Raw genomic sequence first — 19,215 nt, 5'->3', positions numbered from 1 at the left:
CTCTGATGAACATACACAAACACTATGTAACATATTCTGTGTCAAAATCTATATAAACAGTTAACACCTCAGATATGATCATGACTTGAGGGGGCAAAAGTACAAACACGGTATACACGAGTAGTTGGGTTTGTAAAAGCACCAGACTTGTTTTCTATAGGACCATTGTTGATATCAGATCGATTCTTAAACATGGAATTACAGTTCAAAACTTTACAACCATCAAATCCAACAAAGATACTTAACCGGAAATGGGTGTTTTGTTGTTATATTCAGCCAAATGGGTTTCCGCCACCAACAGAAGCGAAAGGCTGTGGGGTAGCAGGTGCTAACAATCTATCGGTATTTATAAAACCATACGATGCCTCACTGACTATGTCTCCAACCTGACGGCTGCAAAGCAACAAAGGGTAAAATGTTCCATAAAACCATTCTTGAGAGGCTGCATCTGGCAAGTCTAGAATATAAATCTCGGCAATCTTTTATCCCCGAGCTGACCTTTGTATCCCAAACTAAAAAGAAGTAATTCTAAAAGAAACCAAAAATGATTTACCTGGGTTGTTGCAAGTTACCAGGTAATTGAGCTCCTGAGTATGTCCCTGTATAGTTTTCTTTTTCTTTTCAGAAGTCAGCACGTTTTAAAGTAAAAAATGAAGTAAAAAACAAATAGAGGGGGAATCAAAATGGTTTACTTGGTGGCAATTCTGATGAATCAGTCGGTGATTGTGATGGCATCCCTGATGCGTAAGGTATAGATTGAGATGGCATCCATGCTGATTATGGAGTACCAAGGCTAGAAGTGCGCCGTAGGCCAGGATGAGGAGGGGCATTCGGTAAGGCACCTTGTAAGGAAGCCGTTGAAAAGGACTGCACCACAAGCAACATGATATAAAGAAGATTGCAAATAAATAGAAGAAAAATATGCAACTGTGATAGTTCCAAGGACGGATGATTGAATTTCCAAAAAGTGAGTAGGATGGGAGTGTAGCAATTCGATGAATTGATCATGCATCTTCAGAGTCAAATGAACACCCAGCTCTCCTCATAGGTTCAGCCAAACACAGTCAAAATAGCATCAATAAAATTAAGCTGCGTGACCAAGTCAGTCTGGCAGAAGCAACGAAATAATTCAAAAGAAGTAAATAACGTACTGTTTGAGTTTGGGGTTGAGGTACTTCACCGCCAAGATCAAATGGGTTTATCAACCTAGTTGACTGTGGAAAAGTAGATGTTGGCTGTAGGAACAAAATTGTGGAGAATTACAAGTCATTCATCAAATAACGAGACATGCAATTTAGTGAGAAAGAATGAACTTGTGAACCTAATTTTCCAGAAATGTAACAGTACCACTGCAGAATTATATTGCATAGGGAACCCCATGCCACGTGGTGAAGCGGTTTGCCATCCTGGTGAAGCTGCAGGATAGGTTGCAGTAAATAGATCCTGCAAAAAATAGGAGGCTAAAACAATAATCTCACAACAAAAAACTACATGATACACAATGTACAATATCCAATGTCTAAAAAGAAATTACCGCAGGTAGTTCATGCCTTCCACTTGCTTTTGCTTCTGTAGGGGGATGCTGTGGTGAAACAGCAGACGTGACATCCTGGAAAGGTTTCGAGACAGCTTGAGGATTTTGTGCAACTGATGCACTCAAAGGCCCCTGCATATGCTGGGATGGAGCAAAATTCTATATATGCCAAAAATATGAGATTAAAATAGGTGAATGAGGAGTCAATTATCTATAAAATACTAAATATATAAGTAGTGGTGGATCCATAAATACTTTTTAGAGTAGGCACATATATATTAAAAACAAAATTTTTGTAAAAGGTGGACACAAATAAAATTTTAGGTTGACACAATCAATAAAATAAGTAACTAGCCGAAGAAAAATCAAATTTTTGGGTGGGACTTGCCCATCCTAAGATAGGCGTGGATCCGACACAATAAGAACACAAGAAAATAAAAACCTGATTGATTGAAGGTTCATCAACATTGGCATAAATTGTTGGCTGTTGGACTGACTGCCAGCTGAAGAGAAAAAATGAGTCTGTTGGTGCTGCATATTAGGCCATTTTTCAGCATTGTCATCACCAAGATGGAAATCACTGCTGCTGATAGGCATTGTAGGCTTTAATCAAGAAGCAGCTGTCAGAGCATCAGTAGGAGGTAATGTTGAGAAATTGCTACCTGGTGCAGATGCAGGGGGACAAGCTCCAAAGGGCAATGTTAGTATCTGCCCTGTGAATGCAACATTGGACGGTGATAAATTCACATTGGCCACAGGAGCAGGTACCTGACCAGCGACACTGCTAGATACTCCATACAGATTACCAGGTACAGATGCTGGAACTGACAACTGAGAAAGAACAGCATCCAGGTTGTTCACATTATGAGCCGGAGAAACATTTCTCTGAGGGGGAAGATCAACAGAGGCCCAGTTGTTGTCATTGGTAAAAGCCGGGGGTTGCACAATTGTTTTCGTTGCGGTAGTTTGTTGTGTCTGAGTAACAGTAGGAGCTACCGGAGGTTCAGGATCAGCATCAAAATCAATTAGGCTAAAAGTTGTGTCCAACTTGGCTTCTACTAGATTTCCACCGAAGATCTTAAGCTGCTAGAAGATGCAGATCTCTGCTAGAAGAAATCCTACAATAAGTCCATTTCCTTTTCCTTTTAACCGCATAAAAATGAGGGGGGGTGGAAATACAGGAAGACGATCCACTTTCTTCATGCAAAAATGAAATAAGAAAAGAATGTTAATAAATGATTAAAGTTCTAGACTATTGAGTTTTGAACGTTCATTTATTTGGTGACAGTGGGACACCCGTGTTATATTCTGTTGTACATAAATTCATCATTAGCATTACAAAATATCAATCTCTATAGCTACCATAAGTCACGTCCAGCAAAGCTACCAAGTGGTTCCAATAAAAGGTTTTCAACTAATGAAAGTAAGAAAGCATAGAGGGATTCCTGATAGGATGAGAGTCCAACAAAAAGTATGATAAATACTCTGAATAAATTATAGAAAGAAAGGAGAAAATAGTAAAATTTAAAAGGAATTAGAACTTTGACAAGTGGATAATTGTGAAGAAAACATCCAACTAACACAACAGACTTCTTCAATTATTTCAGAGGGGCATAATATTAAGACATAAATAAATTACTTTTATGTGAGACGAGAAGAAAAGCCTATAGCTGGACAATATCAGCAGAAATAAACAAAGAAAAGATATGTGAACAAGCAAATTAAACCACAACAAGATCAGAACATTAAACTATTGTTTCCTAGCACACAGTAGAAACTACCTATGTCCGACGGCCATCGACAGCTCTGCCTCCATTTGCTTTTGGAGGTTCACTTACACGAAGGGGTATCACGTTCTCACCCAAAATTTCTCTAACAGGACGAACTATTGGGGGATTCAATGACTCTTTTGGACGCTCAGGTGACCTCCATTCTAATTTTGAATCTTTGTCAGAAACTATGCGATCTTCAGCTTTTCTCTCATTACGAAACCTATCTTCCCGGCGCCAATCATTGACAACCTCAGGGCGAGCAGGACTTCTTCTGTAATCACCATATTGTCGACTTTCTTGATCATATCCAGGACGTCTCCTTTCATCAGATCCATATCTAGAATTTCTATCATCATTTCTTCCCCCTGGACTGGACCTATCACTGTAACGGCGATCATAGGTATCTTCATTTGGTGGACTTCTGGACCCTCCCTGATATCCATCTATCCTCTTATTCTCATAGAAGTCTTCCTTGTCATCCTACATAATGCACAATTCAGATAATCGTTACACAGCACTCTTCAGCTGCTGTTTCAGTAATATCAATCTAAAACTCCCTCTTAAGGAAGCAGGGACATAACATATTATAGTGTCACCATTTGTCATATCGTATCTCACAACTGCGTAACTCATTGACAATCAATGGAACATAGTAATAGGGAACTGAATCTTACCATCTTTCCTCGAGGAGGCTTGTCATAGTTTCTCTCACCACTTCTATCCACGTAGACATTGAAGATACTAAATTTTTTTTATCCATATTATTATTATTAATATTATTATTATCCTTATTATTATTAATATTATTATTATCATTATTATTATTATTATTATTATTATTATTATTAATTATATTAAATATATTAAATACATAATAATAATTACAGACCCATTACATTTGGACCGGCCCAGTTACAAACCAACCAGAACCGGTCCAGATCCAACCAGAAACCCTAAATATTTGGGTTTCCAGTTAGGGTTTCCTAACCCTAATCTAACCAGCCGCCTCAGCTCATAGCCGTTGGATCTGGCAAGATCCAACGGTCCAGATGGCTCCAGAGAGGAACCCTAGGGTTTGATACCCTAGGGCCACGCGGCGCCGCCCCAGCTTCCACGCGGCTGCCGACAGTCTTCTCGCCGCCACGCCGCTGCCACGTCCCAACCGAAGACTCCAGAAGATAAAATGGCAGCCGTCCACGCCATGGCTACTCGGTGAGTCACCACTGGTAGTCCGGTGACTCACCGAGAGCCCTTCTTCGGACCGGTCCGACGGCTACAACGGTGGTGGCTATAAAAGCCACCACCCCACCTGCGAAGAAAAAAAGAAAGGGACAGAAAAACAGAGAGAAAAAACAGAGAACGGAAAAGAAAAAAACAAACACACAGAAAAAGAAAAAAAATACTAACCAACGATCTCAGCCAAATATCCCATAAGCAGAAACAAAAAAAGAAGGAAAAAGGAAGAAGAGAACTTACCGAGGAAGCTCCGACTACCAGATCTCATCGGAACCTTCGAAACAACGAAGGTACTTTTGTAGATTTGCTCCGATTGGGAGCCTTTTAGGAAGAAATAACACCGGAACCGTCCTTAGGACGGTCCGATCTATATATTAGTGTAAAAATCTTTTTTTCCGGCCACCGGATGCGGTGGCCGGCGGTGATGGTCACGGCGGCAGACGGTTGCCGTCCGGTGACCGGCTTCCCTCCGATGAGGGAAGCTAGAGAGAGGGCAGAGAGAAATTTGTTCTCTCTCAGTTAGAGAGAACAGAAATGATGAAATGAAGCTGGCCCTTCGGGCCAGCCGGTTTTTGGACATATATAGTCCTTCCCGAACGACGTCGTTTCGGGAAGGACTATGCGCGTAATTATGAAATAGTTAAACCCCGTCCGCAGTCCTTCGTATTTGTAAATTTTACATTTTGGTCACTAAACTGAATTTATAATAATTTTAATTCAGTATTTGAATTTTAATTTTATTCATTTTAGTCCTTTTTATTAAAAATATGTTTAGGATAAATAACAGATTTAATCCCTTAATTTTAATAAATAAAGTTTTCATCCCTAGTTCATATTTTTAATTAATTTTGTTATAAAATTTAAATTTTAAATAAATTCATTTTGGTCATTAAATTATTAAAATTAGAAAATAAAATATTTAATCCCTATAATTTCAATTAATTAGGAATTAGATTTAGTTTTATTTTATTCATAATTTAGTTATTTATTTATATGTTTTCATTTTATTGCTTAAAATATATTGTTTTAGTGATATTTTTATTTTTTATACTATTAAATATTTTTATATATATTCATAAATATACATATAATAAATATTTTTTTAATATTTGTTTTTAATATCGAAGAAAAGGACAGTCTTAATACAACTGGATGTCCTATTCTGATATTTTATAATTAAAAAGTAAACAATATTATTTAAATCAATATTTATCAATGTCAAAGAAAAGAGCTGTCTTGAGGCACCTAGAAGTTCTTTTCGGATATTTTTAAATAAATAAATATTTTTTATATAATTTTGAAATAATAAGATTATAAATTAAATATATTTTTGAATTTTTAAATTTTAATAATAGAGACAATTTATAATTAAAAAGTACCAATTTTGGGCGTTGTAGGGGTGCTAATCCTTCCCTAAACGTAACCGACCACGAATCCCTTTTTATTATTAAAAAGAACGAATTTTTGGTTATAAAACGCAGATCAGTGCATCTTTTAAATAATGTTTTCTTAAAAAAAAAATTTTAAAAGATAATTTTTAGGTATTCGACCTACCTGACCCAAAAGGCCGATGGCGACTCTCAAATTATTTTCAAAATTATTTATTCACATCAATTTCCCCGCCAAAATTTAATATTTCGTGCCCGGACGAAAACCGGTTACGACAGCTTGGCGACTCTGCTGGGGACTGGTCAAACTTTTAAAAATTTAATTATAAATTGTCTCTATTAACTAAAAATTAAAAATTCATATATTTAATTTTTAATTCTTTCTTTTCAAATTTTTTATGTATTTATTATTTTTATAATATTTATATGTTTTATTTGCAAGTATTTTATTTTATTAGTTATTTTGTCAGAGGTATCAACATTTCTCCTCACACACAACACTTGCATTGCATAACATAAAGCTCTATAATTGAGTTGTCCCTTTTAAGTGGGAGTGAAAGCGACGTCTTCGTGAGAATTTATTCTCCGTGTCAGACCTAGCAAGTAACTTCCGGGGTTCATATGCTCTCTGTCTTCGTGAGAATTTATTCTCCGTGTCAGGCATAGAGAAATGTATCCCCTCGAATTGAACTCGATCCACTTTAGTCTGTAATGAACTAGGATTGAGGGTTAGCAGCCCAAGGGGGCACTAACAAGGACAATTCGGGTACCTTTATTCCTAGATCTGAAACCTTGCATATAAAAAACCTTAGAAACTCTTCTGATCAGAAGTCATGCCGAAATTTTGTCCAAAATAGGTGTACACACAGGAGAAATGAATTCTGTCTTTCCTGTTAATTTATTTATTGTTTAAATTACATGTTTATTTAAATTATTTAAATTCAGAAGAGCATGTTTAAATAAAGAATACTTATGTTATTATTAAATTCCTTTATTATGTAAACTAATTTATTTTCTTTTTGTGTGTTATTTATTTTTCTGTTTGCATTGCATCATACAGGATAAAAGACATTGATCCTTGTGTTAATTGTCTCATTGGAAAGCCTTCATCTATGGATAAAAAGTGTTCAAGTCAAGTAATTCTAAACTCAGAAGTAAGACAGTGGGCTGAGGATTTACAAAGACAAGAAGGAGACAGTTTGCAGGATGATTATGTATCTGACTTGGCCAGTTATGCTTCAGTTTCACTAAAAAGAAATGATATGCAAGATTTGCGAAGCATTTGGGAAAGTTGGGATTCAAACAAAAAATTGCAGTTTTATCAGACTTACGGAGACATCCCATATTTGCTCTATGTTGAAGTTGATGATGAATTACTCAGAGCCCTAGTTCAATTCTGGAATCCAGGGTACAATTGCTTCACTTTCAATAAGGAGGACTTGGTCCCTACTATTGAAGAATATACAACTTTGTTACATCTTGAAGGTGCTTTGGAGAATCGAATATATTCAAAGTCAATTAAAACTCAACCTTTTCGAGTTAAGTTAGCAAAGATTGCCGGGGTACGAGAAGAATGGGTAGCAGCCCGTACAAAACAAAAAGGCGAAAGTGAAGGCATTGCTTGGACCAACATCAGAGAGCTTATTCAGAGTCATCCAGACGCTAAAGTACGATTTGATCTATTTGCTCTGGGTATATATGGTATGGTCATTTTCCCAAGAGTATTGGGATATATTGAAGCTGCAGTGGTAGACTTGTGTGAACAGCTACCGAAGAAGATTAATCCCGTTTCTGCAATCCTAGCAGAGACCTTCAGATCGTTAAATGCTTGCAGAAGATTAGGAGGTGGACGATTCTCAGGGTGTACCCAGTTGTTATATGTTTGGATCCGTAGTCATTTCTGGAGGACGGAAAAGGTTTCATACCGACGCTTCAATACGGATTATTCACCATTAAAGGAATTTCTGGAGCAGGAATGGCCTAAAGAAATTAAGAAAGATATGTGGATTAATGCCTTTCGAAATCTGCAAAGCAATGACGTTGTTTGGCGAGCCCCGTGGCAAATACATTGTTTCCTACAGGCATCTAAATACCCAGAATGGGTAGCCAACATTGTTCCCGTACCAAAGAAGAATGGGAAAGTTCGAATGTGTGTGGATTACAGAGATCTCAACAAAGCTAGTCCGAAAGATAGCTTTCCATTACCCCACATTGACACATTGGTGGACAATACTGCAGGGCACGCATGGTTTTCATTTATGGATGGCTTTTCAGGATATAATCAGATAAAAATGAATCCTGAAGACATGGAAAAGACGACATTTATAACCATGTGGGGCACATTCTGTTATAAAGTGATGCCATTTGGATTAAAAAATGCAGGGGCAACATATCAAAGAGCCATGGTAACTTTGTTTCATGACATGATGCACAAAGAGATTGAAGTATATGTAGATGACATGATTGCCAAATCCAGAACGGAAGAAGAACATATTCAAAATTTGAGGAAGCTTTTCCAGAGATTGAGGAAGTATCAATTAAAGCTCAACCCTGCAAAATGCACTTTTGGGGTAACTTTTGGAAAACTTTTGGGATTTGTGGTCAGCAAAAAAGGAATTGAGATTGATCCAGATAAAGTAAAAGCAATTCAAGATCTTCCACCACCCAACACAAAAAAAGAAGTTCGAGGCTTTTTGGGGAGATTAAATTATATATCTCGGTTCATTTCTCAACTGACTGACAAATGTGATCCAGTGTTCAAATTACTTCGAAAGAACAATCCTGAAGTCTGGAATAAAGAATGTCAAGAAACTTTGGATATTATTAAGAAATACTTATCCAATGCCCCAATTTTAGTATCACCAATGCCTGATAGACCATTAATTCTCTACTTGACGGTTTTCGAAAATTCGATGGGATGTGTACTAGGACAGCATGATGAATCAGGAAGGAAAGAAAAAGCTATTTATTATCTGAGCAAGAAATTTACTGATTGTGAAGTTCGATATCCACCAATACAAAAATTATGTTGTGCTCTAGTGTGGACTACTCGAAGACTCAGACAATATATGTTATACCATACTACTTGGTTGATATCAAAACTTGATCCTTTGAAATTCTTAATGGAATCACCAGCTTGACAGGCAGAATGGCTAGATGGCAGATGTTATTATCTGAGTTTGATATATATATGTCAACCAAAAAGCAATAAAAGGAAGTGTAATAGCTGATTTTCTGGCCAGTCGTGTATCAAATGATTATCAGCCTTTGAACTTCAATTTTCCTGATGAAGATTTGTTATGCATATCCATGAATGAAGAAGTCAGAACAAATGATGAATTTGCAACTTGGAAGCTTTACTTTGACGGAGCATCTAATGCTTTGGGACGAGGAATCGGAGCAGTGTTAATTTCTCCTGAAAATGTTTATTATCCCTTTACAAGCAGACTGGAGTTCTTTTGTACCAATAATATGGCGGAATATGAAGCTTGTGTCATGGGGTTAAAAGCAGCTATAGAAAGAAAAATCAAATTTCTCAAGATATATGGAGATTCATCGTTAGTGGTGTATCAATTGCGAGGAGAATGGGAAACAAAAGATCCCAAATTATTGGAATACCGAAATTTTACACTCGAATTAGTGAAAGAATTTGAGAGAGTTACCTTCAATTATCTCCCTCGAGAAGAAAATCAAATGGCAGATGCTTTGGCTACATTAGCTGCTATGTTTCAGGCAAATAAGAAAGTTGATATGATGCCAATCAAAATGCAAGTATATGAAATTCCTGCACATTGTTATAGTATGGAAGAAGAGGTAGATGGTAAACCATGGTATCATGATATCCTGCAATATATCAAAAATCAAAGTTATCCACCAAATGCATCGGAAATTGATAAAAGAACCTTGAGAAGAATGGCTGCTGGATATTTTCTTGATGGAGAGAGATGTATAGAAGAAGCAATGATCAAATGCTATTGAGATGCTTAAATACCAGCGAAGCTCGAAACGTCATTGAAGAAGTACACAGTGGAATATGTGGAACACATGCAAATGGTCTTTCCATGGCCAGAAAAATAATGAGATATGGATATTATTGGGCTACCATGTACACAGATTGCATTGATTACGCAAGGAAATGTCATAAATGCCAGATATATGCAGACAAGATTCATGTACCCCCATCTCCTTTACATGTAATGACAGCACCCTGGCCATTTTCTATGTGGGGAATAGATGTCATTGGGGCAATCACACCAAAAGCATCAAATGGACATTGCTTCATCCTTGTGGCAATTGATTATTTACCAAATGGGTTGAAGCTGCTTCATACACCAATATTAAGAGGTCCACAGTCTGCAAATTCATAAAGAAAGAGATAGTTTGCCGATATGGCCTACCAGAAAGGATCATTACAGATAATGCTCTGAACCTGAACAACAAAATGATGACCGAACTTTGTGCACAGTTCAAGATCAAACATGCAAACTCAGTGGCATATCGTCCAAAGATGAATGGGGCAGTTGAAGCAGCAAATAAGAACATCAAGAGAATCATTACAAAGACTACTGAAACTTACAAAGATTGGCACGAGAAGTTACCTTTTGCTCTATATGCATACCGAACTACTGTTCGAACATCTACTGGGGCAACGCCTTTTTCTTTAGTCTACGGGATGGAAGCAGTCTTACCAATTGAAGTTGAGATTCCATCGCTCCGAATATTGAGAGAAACAAAATTGGATGAATCTGAATGGATCCAAGCTAGAGTTGATCAATTGAACCTTATTGAGGAGAAAAGATTGAAAGCTATTTGCCATGGACAGATGTATCAGAAACGGATGATGAAGTCTCATGACAAAAAAGTACATCCAAGAGAATTCCAAGAGGGTGATCTAGTATTAAAAAAGATCTTGCCTATACATAAAGATTTCCGTGGGAAATGGATGCCTAATTGGGAAGGACCATACGTTGTGAAAAAGGCCTTTTCCGGAGGAGCGTTGATCTTGGCAGAAATGGATGGAAAAATTCTGAGAAATCCAATAAACTCGGATTCTGTCAAGAAATATTATGCTTGAAGAAAAAAGAAAAGAAAAAGAAAAGAAAGAAAAGAAAAAAGAAAAAAAAATAGAAAATAGAAAAAAGAGAAGAAAAAGAAAAGGGGGTCAAGGTGAAAACCCGCAAAGGGCATCTTGTAACCAAATGAAGGATTTGAGTTGAAAACCTGAAAAGGCGGCTCAAATGCAGGTTGATATTAGGCATCTGGCAATTGAACCCTCTTAAGATTTTGACAGTTTGGGAGAAACTTCACATCTACAAGCATTTCAACAACGTTTGAGATCTTCCAGACAAAAGCTTACATCATCTCTAAATTGTGTCAACTTGATTAATTTAGAAATACTTATGCTTATAATTTGTTGAGACATTTGAATTTTTATTCTTATGCTTGTCATAACTTTGAATACAATTATATCTATTTCAAGTTCAATTTATTTGAGATTCAATTTATTTTTGGAAATTCAATTTATTCTTTTCCATTGAATTAACATAATTTTGAAATAATTTAAAGATTTCTGAATATCACTTTATGTTAATACTTTTAAATACATGGAATACAAAGTAGGCAAATCATCACTAGCTTAAAGCCATAAACATCAAGATTGTTACAAGTGGTGCTACCGACAACAAGGTCGAATCCGCCAAATCTACTCATCAATTGCTCCAACCGATCACCATTCAGTTCTTGCACATCTGTTTTCAAAGATATATTAAAACAGTAGAAGATGATCTTTGCAGTACTGATTCCAGCAAAAAGAAACAAGACATTGATATCACTGGGAAATATGTCTCTATATAGATCCTTGTGTATGGTTTTTAAAGAAAGCTAGAAGCATTTCCACCTCATCAGGTTCAAGTGGAGCAACTTTATTCCTTCCAACCCATACTAGATTCCATTTTCAGCATTCATTAAGAACATACTTCTGGACACTCTAAGGTGGCTCATTGTCATAAGCTTCAAGAACCTTACAGATCCTTTCTGTCAATTTGGCACTTCCTGTACATGTTTATAAACAGTTTAACTTTATTCTTGGATTCCAAGAAGGCCATCATTTCTTGTCAATGGAAAAGCATCAGCACATGAAAGAAGCAGAATAAGAGAAACTCTGTTGGCAGATTATGAATATAGCCTTTTTTAGTGTAGCAGCATGGAAATGCTTCGAATCTACAAATTCTGGCTTTATATCGAATAAGTACTGTGATATCGCAGAACAATCATTGAAAATGGAAGATGAATTTACCAATAGCATCTTCTGGAAGTGTTCTTTGAGTTATCTGACCTGGTTTAGCAGAACATTCATTGAATTTGGAAGATGAATTTGCCAATAGCATCTTCTGGAAGTGTTCTTTGAGTTATCTGACCTGGTTTAGCAGAACCAAGCATTGAATTTGGAAGATGAATTTGCCAATAGCATCTTCTGGAAGTGTTCTTTGAGTTATTTGATCTGATTATATAGAACCAAGCATTGAATTTGGAAGATGAATTTGCCAATAGCATCTTCTGGAAGTGTTCTTTGAGTTATCTGATCTGGTTGGATAGAACAATCATTGAATTTGGAAGATGAATTTGCTCATAGTAAAAATAAGGATACTCAATAGCATCTTCTGGAAGTGTTCTTTGAGTTATTTGATCTATTGAAGCTTCAGCCTTTGAGAATCCCATTTTTGTCAAGTATAACAGTTTATTTTCATCATCAGAATCAGAATTCAAGATTTCTCGGTATTAGAAGAACTATCGATATCTGTGAAATCATCCTGAAAGGTTACTTCATAATCAGATGAGTTGTTATCAGAATCAACATGTTGCCTGAATGCAAGCTTTTCAAAAGTTTATACTATTGAGTTTTATTCTCAAGAGGTTTTGTGACATTATATCTACATCTACATTTGTCAAAGATGATAGATTCTTTGATGTGAAGAAGACAGATATATTAGGTTTTTACAATTGAAGAAATACTCAATTCACCAATCTGAAATCAAATAACTCAACATTCATGCATCATATTTAGGCATTTGCAAAAATAGATGCATTTTCATTCATTTTCATCTATGTTGAATTTTTAACAGGAATTTCAAAGATTTTAGCAAAGATTTCAAATCCACTTGATGGATCATTCTTTTCCAGAGAAAGTTCATAATGAGAAGAACTCATCTGAAGAAGGAAGAAGAAGTTCATAATGAGAAGAACTTGTTCAACTTTTTGTTTAAATTCATCATTTGATGGATCAACATTGCCAGAGAAGGTTCATAATGAGAAGAACTCATCTGAAGAAGGAAGAAGAAATTCATAATGAGAAGAATTTGTTCAACCTTTTACCTGAATCCATCATTTGGTGAATCATCTTTTCCAGAGAAAGTTCATAATGAGAAGAACTCATCTGAAGAAGGAAGAAGAAGTTCATAATGAGAAGAATTTGTTCAACCTTTTACTTGAATCCGTCATTTGATGGATCAGCTTTTCCAGAGAAAGTTCATAATGAGAAGAACTCATCTGAAGAAGGAAGAAGAAGTTCATAATGAGAAGAACTTGTTCAACTTTTTGTTTAAATTCATCATTTGATGGATCAACATTGCCAGAGAAGGTTCATAATGAGAAGAACTCATCTGAAGAAGGAAGAAGAAATTCATAATGAGAAGAATTTGTTCAACCTTTTACCTGAATCCATCATTTGGTGAATCATCTTTTCCAGAGAAAGTTCATAATGAGAAGAACTCATCTGAAGAAGGAAGAAGAAGTTCATAATGAGAAGAATTTGTTCAACCTTTTGCTTGAATTCATCATTTGATGGATCAACATTGCCAGGTAAAGTTCATAATGAGAAGAACTCATCTGAAGAAGGAAGAGAAAGTTCATAATGAGAAGAACTCATCAAGAGCTTATTCAACCTTTTGAATGACTCTATCACAAAAAGGAGGTCATCATCATCCCCAGCAGAAAGTTCATAATGAGAAGAACTCATCTGAAGAAGGAAGAAGAAGTTCATAATTATCCTTATTATTATTAATATTATTATTATCATTATTATTATTATTATTATTATTATTATTATTATTATTATTAATTTATATTAAATATATTAAATACATAATAATAATTACAGACCCATTACATTTGGACCGGCCCAGTTACAAACCAACCAGAACCGGTCCAGATCCAACCAGAAACCCTAAATATTTAGGTTTCCAGTTAGGGTTTCCTAACCCTAATCTAACCAGCCACCTCAGCTCATAGCCGTTGGATCTGGCAAGATCCAACGGTCCAGATGGCTCCAGAGAGGAACCCTAGGGTTTGATACCCTAGGGCCACGCGGCGCCGCCCCAGCTTCCACGCGGCTGCCGACAGTCTTCTCGCCGCCACGCCGCTGCCACGTCCCAACCGAAGACTCCAGAAGATAAAATGGCAGCCGTCCACGCCATGGCTACTCGGTGAGTCACCACTGGTAGTCCGGTGACTCACCGAGAGCCCTTCTTCGGACCGGTCCGACGGCTACAACGGTGGTGGCTATAAAAGCCACCACCCCACCTGCGAAGAAAAAAAGAAAGGGACAGAAAAACAGAGAGAAAAAACAGAGAACGGAAAAGAAAAAAACAAACACACAGAAAAAGAAAAAAATACTAACCAACGATCTCAGCCAAATATCCCATAAGCAGAAACAAAAAAAGAAGGAAAAAGGAAGAAGAGAACTTACCGAGGAAGCTCCGACTACCAGATCTCACCGGAACCTTCGAAACAACGAAGGTACTTTTGTAGATTTGCTCCGATTGGGAGCCTTTTAGGAAGAAATAACACCGGAACCGTCCTTAGGACGGTCCGATCTATATATTAGTGTAAAAATCTTTTTTTCCGGCCACCGGATGCGGTGGCCGGCGGTGATGGTCACGGCGGCAGACGGTTGCCGTCCGGTGACCGGCTTCCCTCCGATGAGGGAAGCTAGAGAGAGGGCAGAGAGAAATTTGTTCTCTCTCAGTTAGAGAGAGAACAGAAATGATGAAATGAAGCTGGCCCTTCGGGCCAGCCGGTTTTTGGACATATATAGTCCTTCCCGAACGACGTCGTTTCGGGAAGGACTATGCGCGTAATTATGAAATAGTTAAACCCCGTCCGCAGTCCTTCGTATTTGTAAATTTTACATTTTGGTCACTAAACTGAATTTATAATAATTTTAATTCAGTCTTTGAATTTTAATTTTATTCATTTTAGTCCTTTTTATTAAAATAATATGTTTAGGATAAATAACAGATTTAATCCCTTAATTTTAATAAATAAAGTTTTCATCCCTAGTTCATATTTTTAATTAATTTTGTTATAAAATTTAAATTTTAAATAAATTCATTTTGGTCATTAAATTATTAAAATTAGAAAATAAAATATTTAATCCCTATAATTTCAATTAATTAGGAATTAGATTTAGTTTTATTTTATTCATAATTTAGTTATTTATTTTATATGTTTTCATTTTATTGCTTAAAATATATTGTTTTAGTGATATTTTTATTTTATTATACTATTAAATGTTTTTATATATATTCATAAATATACATATAATAAATATTTTTTTAATATTTGTTTTTAATATCGAAGAAAAGGACAGTCTTAATACAACTGGATGTCCTATTCTGATATTTTATAATTAAAAAGTAAACAATATTATTTAAATCAATATTTATCAATGTCAAAGAAAAGAGCTGTCTTGAGGCACCTAGAAGTTCTTTTCGGATATTTTTAAATAAATAAATATTTTTATATAATTTTGAAATAATAGGATTATAAATTAAATATATTTTTGAATTTTTAAATTTTAATAATAGAGACAATTTATAATTAAAAAGTACCAATTTTGGGCGTTGTAGGGGTGCTAATCCTTCCCTAAACGTAACCGACCACGAATCCCTTTTTATTATTAAAAAGAACGAATTTTTGGTTATAAAACGCAGATCAGTGCATCTTTTAAATAATGTTTTCTTAAAAAAAAAATTTTAAAAGATAATTTTTAGGTATTCGACCTACCTGACCCAAAAGGCCGATGGCGACTCTCAAATTATTTTCAAAATTATTTATTCACATCAATTTCCCCGCCAAAATTTAATATTTCGTGCCCGGACGAAAACCGGTTACGACAGACATGTTTAATGAAGCCCCGAAGCCTCTCAAAATTGCTGGCAACAAAATTTTAACTCAGAAACATAGAAGCTACTAAAGGTACAGAATAAAGATTGGGTATTTGAGTGATAACCTGCTGTTAGGAGCAGAATCACGCTGAGGATCCCATTCTTTAAAATAGATTTCTTTTGCACGCTGCATGTAAGTGAAAGATTTTTTTTGGGTGGGGGTGGGGTGAGAAACTGGAACATCAGAATGAGAGGAAAACTACACATATGAAACAGATCTTTTCTTCTTTTCTTTTTCCTTTTTTCCATGAGAAGAAGGGGGATTTTATCTCAACCTGGTTTTCGCCTTCTTGAAGAACAGCAACTTCCTGAGAAGTGAACTTAGCCATTGATACGGATTTAACTATGTGTGTGAATTCCCGGCTGGAAACAATTAAAGCCAGGGACCAGTTTTAGTAAACCTATGGACTATAATTAGAAAGGCACTAAAGTTTCAAACATAACCTAATCGGTAGCCAAAAATGTGAATAAACCTTGATACTTACTGTATTCCACTACAGGTGGTGCAAACAAATGTCCAGAAGTTTGTGCAAAAATATTGAGGCCCCTGCTCAGGTGACAAGTTAGCAAACAATGTGCTAGAGAAAGTATATGCACTCCATATTTTACAAATTATAGGATACCAAACTCAATTTAGCATAAGCAAAATGCTGCAAAAATCATATTCCAATTATGAAATTTCAAAAGCAAGGGTATCCAAACAAATATTTTACGGAACAAACACTCCCCAAAAGGTTTACGAGTGAAGATTCAAGCAATCATCATAACATTTATCAGGCTTCCTAATTTTACAAAATTCAATCAATTTTCATAAAATACAACCTAAGCAGAACCAAATATATATGCTTGAGGAACAATTCACACAGTTATATTCCATTAATCTAATGCAGGACACGGCAGTGTGATCACCAAATATTCCTTCTCGTTTCTCCAACTACAATCATGGGATGAAAACATAAACAAGGAAAACAACAAAAAGAAAATAATACCAGACTGTTGCAGTTAATACATCTTCGATTATCCAGTTGTTTGAGGAGAGTGACATCGTCCGTATTTGGCCTATGTTGTGGTCACTCATTAGTTTTGTCTGTACTGTTTCGCTTCTTCCTTTTATTTTTTCTTTTTTTTTTAACCTTCATTTTCCATATCTGAATATTTTTATTTTGTTGAGCAATAATCTTCATTTTTCTTATGAAAACGATGCATGTTTAGTTTGCTCTTTAGTATATTTTTTAGGGTTAGATTTATCGTTATCTTTCTGATAAATGATTATTTAATTATTTTATTGATTTAAATTTAAACTGTAAAATCTTCTCCCATATTAATAGATGATTCCTAAATATGACATGTTTAAATTGTGGTAAAATCAATTGTTCAGAGGTCATCATGTTCTATAATATATTGATAATGTTTATTTGTTTGTATGGATAATGATTTTAATGTAAAATTTTTATCACTTTCTTTGTATGGTGGTATTTTAATTATTTAGGGGTTAATATTTGTATTTTTTTAGTTTAAAAGATAAAATACACAAATGATCATTAAACTATGATGACGTGATATATATTGCCATTAAACTTTTATAAGTTATAAAACTGTCATTAAAGTTTTGATTATGTTACAAAATAGCATGTTACATTAATAAATAATTATATATATAACCGCTCAACTATAAATAAAAGTTTATTCTAATATTTTAAGTAATAATTTTATCAAAAAATCAAACAAATGCCAAGTTAGTTTTAGGTTACAGTTGACCATCCTAAACCTTCGCAGCTCCCTGTTGTGCATTAAGTTTCAAAATTTTCTTCAAAATGGATAATGGGGTTTACAAATGAACTTACCGTGTAACAATATTTTTTGTTTGTTTATATTTCTCTAGCTGAATGATACAACATGATCATTTAAAACTAGTTGTAAGGAGGCGGCGAGCGGCGGTTGGATGAGACCATATGGAGAGTGGATTGTGGGTTATAGCCGGAATATTGGACGTTGCTCAGTGCTCAATGCGGAACTCTGAGGACTACTGGATGATGTCCAATTAGCTTGGAAGTATGACGCTAGACACGTGATGGCGAAGATGGACAACACCGAACTGATTACCATGCCTAGTCAAAGGAACAAACCGACAATTATAAGGGGGATCCTGAAGCTGCTGGACCAAAACTGGTCGGTCGAGTTCGCTCTCATTCCCCGAGGAGCTAAAGGAGCAGCCGATTCTCTGGCTCACTATGGCCTCACAAAGGAAGTAGGACTCTTGGAGTGACACAACCAGTGGTGGAGCTATATGCTTTTCAGATTCAATTTATATATATATATTCACCCTAAAATTAATTTGTGCATACCATAAATTTTTTGTGTCCACCCTGAATTTATTTATGCTCAAAAGATAATTAAAAATATCTATTATAAACATTATTTTTGGTTGGGTTTAAAAATTCATTCATCAAACATGAATTCAAACTAAAACCAAAAATATATCTAGTTAAAACTTAAATCTAATATAAAATTCAAATTTAATATATAATCTAGATCAAATACCCTTAACCCCAATAGCAACCGATAATCAATCAACCCAACCCCCAATCCCCTCCCAATTAACTTTACACTCCTCCAAATTCACTTTTCACCCAATACTGGAAAATGACAAAATCATCATCTATTCTCATATTTCAGCGAGGTTAATCTAAAAAAACTCCAATAACTTGATAAGACTATAATTTGTAAAAAATAATCGTAACACAATCTAAATATTTGCAAAAAAAATGTCTACAAACCTGAAAAATAGAGTATAACTAATAGAAGAAACTAAAATAAATAGAGCAAATTTAAAGGAAATGTCAAACTTTTATTGAGATTTTCCGGAGATGACAAACATCTCTGACCGTAAATTCGTACGGTGAGCAACTTCACGACGTCGAGTGGACAAAGATTCTCTAAGACCACATGGATCGAACGACGGTGAGCAACTTTCCAAAAATCAAAATATTATATTTAAATTAATTAATATATACTAAACATAAATTTATAAATATCAAACATAATATCAAAATAATATATAT

The 19,215-nt window shown here is 35.3% G+C and overlaps 2 protein-coding genes across 2 annotated transcripts; both read right to left on the bottom strand.

The window, feature by feature from the left end:
* Positions 1 to 335: 335 nt before the first annotated feature.
* Positions 336 to 2,088, bottom strand: LOC120203355. The gene is made up of 7 exons (XM_039203666.1): positions 1,977 to 2,088; positions 1,535 to 1,699; positions 1,348 to 1,443; positions 1,152 to 1,235; positions 693 to 867; positions 554 to 599; positions 336 to 393 (listed from the first exon to the last, which is right to left on the bottom strand). Exons 2-5 carry the CDS (start codon positions 1,670 to 1,672, stop codon positions 778 to 780), a joined length of 408 nt encoding a protein of 135 aa, XP_039059597.1. The 5' UTR covers positions 1,673 to 1,699; positions 1,977 to 2,088; the 3' UTR covers positions 336 to 393; positions 554 to 599; positions 693 to 777.
* A 55-nt stretch (positions 2,089 to 2,143) lies between these two features.
* LOC120203337 (probable ADP-ribosylation factor GTPase-activating protein AGD14) lies at positions 2,144 to 17,944 on the bottom strand. Its single transcript, XM_039203651.1, has 9 exons — positions 17,922 to 17,944; positions 17,143 to 17,212; positions 16,639 to 16,700; positions 16,429 to 16,516; positions 16,219 to 16,280; positions 16,094 to 16,141; positions 3,981 to 4,047; positions 3,373 to 3,786; positions 2,144 to 2,620 (listed from the first exon to the last, which is right to left on the bottom strand). Exons 1-9 carry the CDS (start codon positions 17,942 to 17,944, stop codon positions 2,144 to 2,146), a joined length of 1,311 nt encoding a protein of 436 aa, XP_039059582.1.
* Between the last annotated feature and the right edge of the window lie 1,271 nt (positions 17,945 to 19,215).

This window comes from Hibiscus syriacus, unplaced genomic scaffold (assembly GCF_006381635.1).
Source record: "Hibiscus syriacus cultivar Baekdansim isolate YM2019G1 unplaced genomic scaffold, ASM638163v2 tig00009840_pilon, whole genome shotgun sequence".
Taxonomy (NCBI): Eukaryota; Viridiplantae; Streptophyta; class Magnoliopsida; order Malvales; family Malvaceae; genus Hibiscus; species Hibiscus syriacus.
This window is presented reverse-complemented; position numbering and strand designations above follow the sequence as displayed.

What these genes read in the sequence shown, in the direction of transcription:
- LOC120203355 (XM_039203666.1), bottom strand. Translation starts at nt 1,672, where the DNA reads ATGCAGGGGCCTTTGAGTGCATCAGTTGCACAAAATCCTCAAGCTGTC. An exon ending in GAAGGCATGAACTACCTGCG is followed by an intron (nt 1,444 to 1,534) that starts GTAATTTCTTTT and finishes TATTTTTTGCAG; the next exon opens with GATCTATTTACTGCAACCTA. An exon ending in CTCAACCCCAAACTCAAACA is followed by an intron (nt 868 to 1,151) that starts GTACGTTATTTA and finishes CTTGTGGTGCAG; the next exon opens with TCCTTTTCAACGGCTTCCTT.
- LOC120203337 (XM_039203651.1), bottom strand. Translation starts at nt 17,944, where the DNA reads ATGCACAACAGGGAGCTGCGAAG. An exon ending in TTCAAGAAGGCGAAAACCAG is followed by an intron (nt 16,281 to 16,428) that starts GTTGAGATAAAA and finishes ACTTACATGCAG; the next exon opens with CGTGCAAAAGAAATCTATTT. An exon ending in AGCCTCCTCGAGGAAAGATG is followed by an intron (nt 3,787 to 3,980) that starts GTAAGATTCAGT and finishes TGCATTATGTAG; the next exon opens with GATGACAAGGAAGACTTCTA.